Source organism: Citrus clementina, unplaced genomic scaffold, assembly GCF_000493195.1.
Source record: "Citrus clementina cultivar Clemenules unplaced genomic scaffold, Citrus_clementina_v1.0 scaffold_1, whole genome shotgun sequence".
Classification (NCBI taxonomy): Eukaryota; Viridiplantae; Streptophyta; class Magnoliopsida; order Sapindales; family Rutaceae; genus Citrus; species Citrus x clementina.
Genome location: NW_006263303.1, coordinates 18529610 through 18536359, shown reverse-complemented (window position 1 = coordinate 18536359; position 6750 = coordinate 18529610). Strand labels below are relative to the sequence as shown.

Here is a 6750-nt window from a genome sequence, read left to right as displayed (position 1 = left end):
AATCATGAGTTATTTTTCTTTTGCTATTCTGTTCGTCTTCGTCTGGTTGAGCAGGTTCTGGCTTGGCATATGGTTTTGCCACATGCCTTAGACAATTTTTTTATGCTTGGGGATTCTGCTTGCCTTCGCGTGATCGAGCAGATCCTGGCACGCTTGGCTTCTGTCTCGCCATAAACAAGTTTTGAGACTTGGCGAGCCTTTGCATGCCTTAAAAAATATTCCGATGCTTGGGGATTCTGCTCGCCTTCGCGTGGTCGAGCAGATCTTGGCACGCTTGGCTTCTGTCTCGCCATAAACAGGCTTTGAGACTTGGCGAGCCTTTGCATGCCTTAGAAAATATTCCGATGCTTGGGGATTCTGCTCGCCTTCGCGTGGTCGAGCAGATCCTGACACGCTTGGCTTCTGTCTCACCATAAACAGCCTTTGAGACTTGGCGAGCCTTTGCATGCCTTAAAAAATATTCCGATGCTTGGGGATTCTGCTCGCCTTCTCGTGGTTGAGCAGATCCTGGCATGCTTGGCTTCTGTCTCACCATAAACAGGCTTTGAGACTTGGCGAGCCTTTGCATGCCTTAGAAAATATTCCGATGCTTGGGGATTCTGCTCGCCTTCGCGTGGTCGAGCAAATCCTGGCACGCTTGGCTTCTGTCTCGCCATAAACAGGCTTTGAGACTTGGCGAGCCTTTGCATGCCTTAGAAAATTTTCACAGTTTCAAGTGAATGAAATTCCTCGACGTTTCATTAATTGCAGGATTCAACTTACACGAAATTGTTTGGACATAAAATAAATAACAGCAAATACGAACAGAAAGAACTTGAAAATATTAACGACTCTTACTGGAAATATTTCCTGAGATGTGCTGCGTTCCATGGGCGTTTCACCTCGTGGCCATCCATGCGAACCAGCTTGTAAGCTCTTGGTCCAACTAGCTGCTTGACTCTATATGGCCCCTCCCAATTCGAACCGAGCACTCCTTGAGTCGAGTCTTTGGTGTTCTGATTCACTCTCCTTAACACCCAATCTCCGACCTTGAACTGCCGTATGTTCACCTTCTGGTTATAATACCGAGCAACCCTCTGCTGGTAAATGGCTGATCGCTCGGCTGCTTGCTCCCTCTTTTCCGTTAGCAGATCAAGATTCAAACATATCTGCTCGTCATTCTCCTGCTCATTGAAATGATTTGTCCGGTGCGTGGTCGTTCCTATCTCAGCTGGCACGATCGCTTCATGTCCGAAAGCCAAGGCGAATGGTGTCTCCCCAGTTGCTGTTTTGTGGGTTGTCCTGTATGCCCATAGAACACCTGACAGCTCATCAACCCATGCACCCTTTTTTGCTCCAAGCCTGGTTTTCAAAAGCCTCTTGATGGTCTTGTTGGCTGCTTTTACTTGTCCATTCGATTGAGGGTGAGCAGGCGAGCAATACTTCAGCTCTATCCCGAGATTCTAGCAGAAATCCCTGAAGCTGTGATTATCGAATTGCCTGCCATTATCCGTTACCAAGGCATAAGTGATCCCGTATCGACAAACCAGGTTTCTCCACACAAAGTCTGTCGTTTTCTTTTCTGTAATCCTGCTAAGGGCTTCGACCTCTATCCACTTCGTGAAGTAATCTATAGCAACTATTGCATGCGCTGCTGCTCCTCGTCCCTTTGGCAGCGGGCCGATCAGATCAATTCCCCATTGAGCAAATGGCAAGGGGAGGCCATAGAGGTGAGCTTCTCTGGTGGTTGGTTGGAGAAACTTGCAAAACTCTGGCAGCTTACACAGCTCCTGGTCTTCTCCTGTGCATCCTGGTGCATTGTCGGCCAGAAATATCTCTGCCTTAGAACCTTCTGGGCCAGGGACCTCCCACCAGAATGATTCCCACAAATTCCTTCATGTACTTCTCTCAGTACATAATCTGCGTCGTCCTCATCCAAACATCGAAGGAAAGGTAGTGTATATCCTCGCCGATACAATACCCCATCAATCATCGTGTATCTCGAGGCCTGGGCTCTAACCTTCTGAGCTCGCAGCTTATCTGGTGGTAATACCCCGTCTCTGAGGTATGAAATTATCGAGTCCATCCACGAGCATTTTTGTTCTATCCGCAGCACCCCCAAATTCTGCTCGATACTTGGGCTGGACTTCACCTCCAGCGGGACTGACTTTGGCATTTTTGGGTCGGCTACTGCTGCCATCCTGGCCAAAATATCTGCTCGACTATTCTGCTCCCTGGGAATTTGTACCACCTCCACTGCTTCGAATTTCCCCATCATCTGCCTGACCATCTTCAGGTACTGCTCTATCTTCTCCTCTCTCGGTTGGAATCTCTCACTGACATGATTCGCAACCAGCTGGGAATCAATTCTGATCTTCACTCTATCAGCTCTCACGGCCTTAGCCAGTTCCAAACCTGCTATCAAGGCTTCATACTCTGACTGGCTATTTGTTGCTGCGAATTCTAACTTTACTGCATAAGAGATCTCCTCTCCCTCCGGGCCTTCCAATACAATCCTTGCTCCTGATCCCTACTCCCCTGATGACCAATCTACAGACATTTGCCATACTTGAGCTTCGCCACTGTCTGTTGCTGCATCTCGTTGGTCAAAACATACTTCAGGCTCTGTGAATTCTGCTACGAAATCGGCCATTGCCTGAGCCTTTATCGTTGCTCGGGGTTTGTAGTCTACGTCGAACTCGCTCAGCTCTATAGCCCACTTGACGAGCCGGCCAGAAGCATCTGGCTTGTGCAGAGTTTGACGCAATGGCTGGTTTGTTATTACTGTGACTGGGAATGCCTAAAAATATGGCCTCAACTTCCGAGCAGCAACCACAAGGGCAAGTGCCCATTTCTCCAACGGTGGGTATCTGGTCTCAGCGTCGAGCAGGGCCTTGCTGGTGTAGTATATATGATATTGAACTCCCTCTTCCTCTCTCACCAGAACAGAATTGGTGGCCCGATCCGATACCGCCAGATACAAAAATAACTTGTCCCCATCCCTCGGTGTGGATAGCAGAGGGGCTTGCTGTAAATACTGCTTCAAGTTCTGAAAAGCTTCCTCGCATTCCGGGGTCCACTCTGTTTTCTTTTCCTTCCTTATCACTTGAAAGAATGACTGACGCTTATCTGTAGCCTTGGATATGAACCGGTTCAATGCCGCCAACCTCCCCGTAAGGCTCTGCATCTCCTTCAGGCTACGAGGAGACCTCATCTGCACGATCACCTGGATCTTCTCGGGATTTGCTTCGATTCCTCGATGACTCACCGTGAATCCAAGGAACTTCCCCGACTTGACCCCAAAAGCACATTTTTCCGGGTTGAGTTTCATCTTATACTTCCTCAAAAGCCCGAATGTCTCCTCAAGGTGTCCGACATGTTCCTTCGGGATTTTCGACTTGGTTATCATGTCGTCCACGTACACCTCCATGGTTCTCCCGATCAATGGCTTAAAGACTTTGTTCACCAGCCTCTGGTATGTGGCCCCAGGGTTTTTAAGTCCAAATGGCATTACCCTGTAACAGAACAAACCCTGGTTAGTGATGAAAGCCGTGCTCTCCTCATCTTGCTCGTGCATGGAGATCTGGTTGTATCCCGAGAACGCGTCCATGAAGCTAAACAGACTGTGTCCAACCGTTGAATCTACTAGCTGATCGATCTTTGGTAAAGGAAAACTGTCTTTTGGGCACGCCTTATTAAGGTCTGTGAAATCCACACACATCCTCCACTTGCCATTTGCCTTCTTTACCAACACCACATTCGATATCCACTCAGGGTAATTGACTTCCCGAATGAACCCTGCTCTCAAGAGCTTCTCCACCTCGCCATTTATAGCCTCATACCTCTCCTGGTTGAAGCACCTCCTTTTCTGCCTTACCGCTCGAGCACCTTTCTTTATTGCCAGCTTGTGGCATGCTACCTCAGGATCAATCCCTGGCATGTCTTTATGTATCCAAGCAAACACATCTGCATAAGCCTGTAAGCATTTCACCAACTCATGCTTCTGCTATTCCTTAAGTCTCGACCCGATTCTGATCGTCTTTCCCGGATTCTCTGGTCCCAGGCTTACTGTCTCCAGCTCCTCAACAGGTTCTTGTCTGCCATTCTTATTTTCCACTCGGGTATCAAGGGATGTTATCTGCATTGTTTCCCTTGCTGCCGAGGAGTAGCAGCCCCTTGTGATTCTCTGGTCTCCTCGTACCACCCCAACTACCTCATTCACCCGGTACTTGAGAGCCAGATAATGGTTGGACAGCATCGCTTTGCTCATCCTCAGAAATGGCCGGCTTAGGATCATCTGGTAAGGACCTTCCTCATCCACTACTACAAAGTCCAGTATCATTGTCCTTTCTGTCGGGGAACTCCCAATCGTGATAGGCAGCTCGACCACGCCTAGAGGGACGAGCTTTCCTCCTCCAAACCCCTTCAAGGAGGTATTGGTGTAATCCAACTTCAGGTCTGCTATCCTCATCTCCTCTAGGGTTGACTTAAACAATACGTCAACTGAGCTCCATTTGTCAATCAGTATCCTGTCAAACTTCTTGCTAGCAACAGTGGCCTTGATGACCAAAACATCCTCGTGAGGGTATAAAATCCCTTCATCATCCTCATATGTCCACATGATTGGCACTTGCCTGACTCTTGCACGTTTGGCTGCTGGGATGTTGAAGAACACCTCTTTGCTGGTCATGGCGTATCTAGCATAATTCTTCCTCGACCTGTTGGAATCTCCAGCCAATGTTGGGCCCCCAGCTATCACCCTTAACGTAGGCTGCTCGCGCCTCAAGTTCCTGTCACTCTGCTCCCCTTCACTTGTCGAGGCTACCATCGGGAAAGTCCCATCTATAAACTCGTCCAGATACCGATTTCTCACCAAATCTTTAACATAGGTCTTGAGATCCCTGCAACCTGATGTGGTGTGGCTATGAGTGCCATAGAACTTACAATAGCGTCCCCTATCCCTCCTGCTGGGTAGCTTTGTTATTGGGGCAGGGAGGTACAGCAACCCTCGATCCTTTATGGCCTCATACACCTCATTCAGGGACATCTTCAAGGAAGTATACTGCCCATAGTCCTGGTTCTGGTCGATCAGGTGCACTGCTCTTTCTCTGTTTGCTCCGTTCTGAGTTGGGGGCGGTGGCAGTACTTCTGGTCTGCTCCCTCTGCTACCGTGGGAGTGTTGATGAAGACCACTATATGCCGAATCATGCCTTCTCCAAGGTTCCCTAGCTGGGGAACGAGGAGGTTGCGCCCTGCTGTGCTGATACTGTGGTGGCCTCTGATGAGGCTGGTAAGCAGTTACCTGACCTCCTGCTCCACTACCCGAGGCCTGGTGGTCCCTCCTCCTGATCGGCCCATTCCCTGGTAATGCTTTCTTCTCTTTCCTACCCAACCCTTCCAACTGGTCTGTCTTAATCCGTGCTGCCTTTTCCTCTTCAATCTCGATGTCTCTCTTAGCCTGCTCGTACGCGGCCGCATACGTCTGAATAACTGGGCTTCTCAAGTTGTACCACAGCCTTCTTATCTTCACCCCTTCTTTCAATCCTCTTAACGCCTGAGGGTGGTTGAAGGCTCCCAAGTCGAGGACAGCACGATGAAACCTCTTGATGAATTCCCGAAGGGTTTCTTGCTCCCCCTGTTTCATGCTTTTCAGCTCCATCATGTCATCTTCTGGTGTCATTGCCCCACTAAATTGCTCTGCAAATTCCTGGCACATCTGCTCGAAGGTTTTAATGCTCCCCCGAGGAAGTTTTCTGTACCACTCTCGTGCACGTCCCTCAAGGGATAGTGGGAACACCCTGCACCTTTAGGATTGAGATAATCCTTGTACCCCAGTTATGTCGTTGAAGCGCTCCATGTGCACCAGCGGATCAATTCTTCCCGAATATCTAAGGTCTGGGAGGCAGAAATCTCTCGGAATAACTGCCCTCATGATCTCTGCTGCGAGCGGTGATTCTCCGTCCAGCATTATCCTCCAACCAGGAGCTCTGCTCCTTCCTTGCATGTCGTCAATTATCTGCGCTTGTCTGCGCACTTCCTCCTCCAGCTGCATTGCACGACCAGGGTCACGTGCTGCAACTTGATCCCGCTCTTGCTCTACATCATGCAAGTGTTGCCTCAACTCTGTTTCCTCTGCATTCGCCACCCCATCGTCCTCGTCGAAAATCTGTCTTGCCGGGGATTGCTCTTCCTTTCTATGAAATTCTCCCCGTAGAGGTATGTTACCTCTCTCACCACCAAATCTCCCGGTGGTTTGACTTCTCCTCGTACTATCGGGACCTGGTGCCACTCCACTACCTCTCACCATTTCCTCCTGGGTTACCCTTCGTTCGCTCCGTAGCTCATGCAAGATGGTTGTCAAGGTCTCCATCTGCTTTTCCATCCGTTCCATCCGGTCGAACATGGCTTTTTCCCGTGCTTCACTGGCTATCTCCCTCAGCGTCACGGAATCGTTAAGCCTCATATCACCCCCTTGTGCACTACTTCCTCCTGTCTCCATTGCTTTTCGGTTGCTTCCCTCATCTTCTTGCTATCAACAGAAGCTTTTTGCTCAGCTCCCCACAGACGGCGCCAAAATGTTGATGCGAGATTCTGGTTACGCTCTTCCTACGACCAGGATATCTGCTCGATCAACCTCACCTCGACCAGGATCTCTCCTCGTATGCTTTCTTCTCCAAGTATTCCTGCGTCCACAGAAACAAGTCAGAGCACGCCGGTTGTTTTCCCGGCGTAAACCCTCCGACGCTCAAGTCAGATATGAAGGCTCTGGGA

At 49.5% G+C, this 6750-nt stretch overlaps 1 protein-coding gene across 1 annotated transcript; it reads right to left on the bottom strand.

Annotated features, from left to right (window-relative positions):
- Positions 1-833: 833 nt before the first annotated feature.
- Positions 834-6370, bottom strand: LOC112095699. Its single transcript, XM_024177807.1, has 8 exons — positions 5959-6370; positions 4049-5550; positions 3728-3955; positions 2921-3562; positions 2597-2779; positions 1961-2509; positions 1527-1844; positions 834-1442 (listed from the first exon to the last, which is right to left on the bottom strand). The coding sequence occupies exons 1-8, from the start codon at positions 6368-6370 to the stop codon at positions 834-836; spliced, it is 4443 nt and encodes a 1480-aa protein (XP_024033575.1).
- Between the last annotated feature and the right edge of the window lie 380 nt (positions 6371-6750).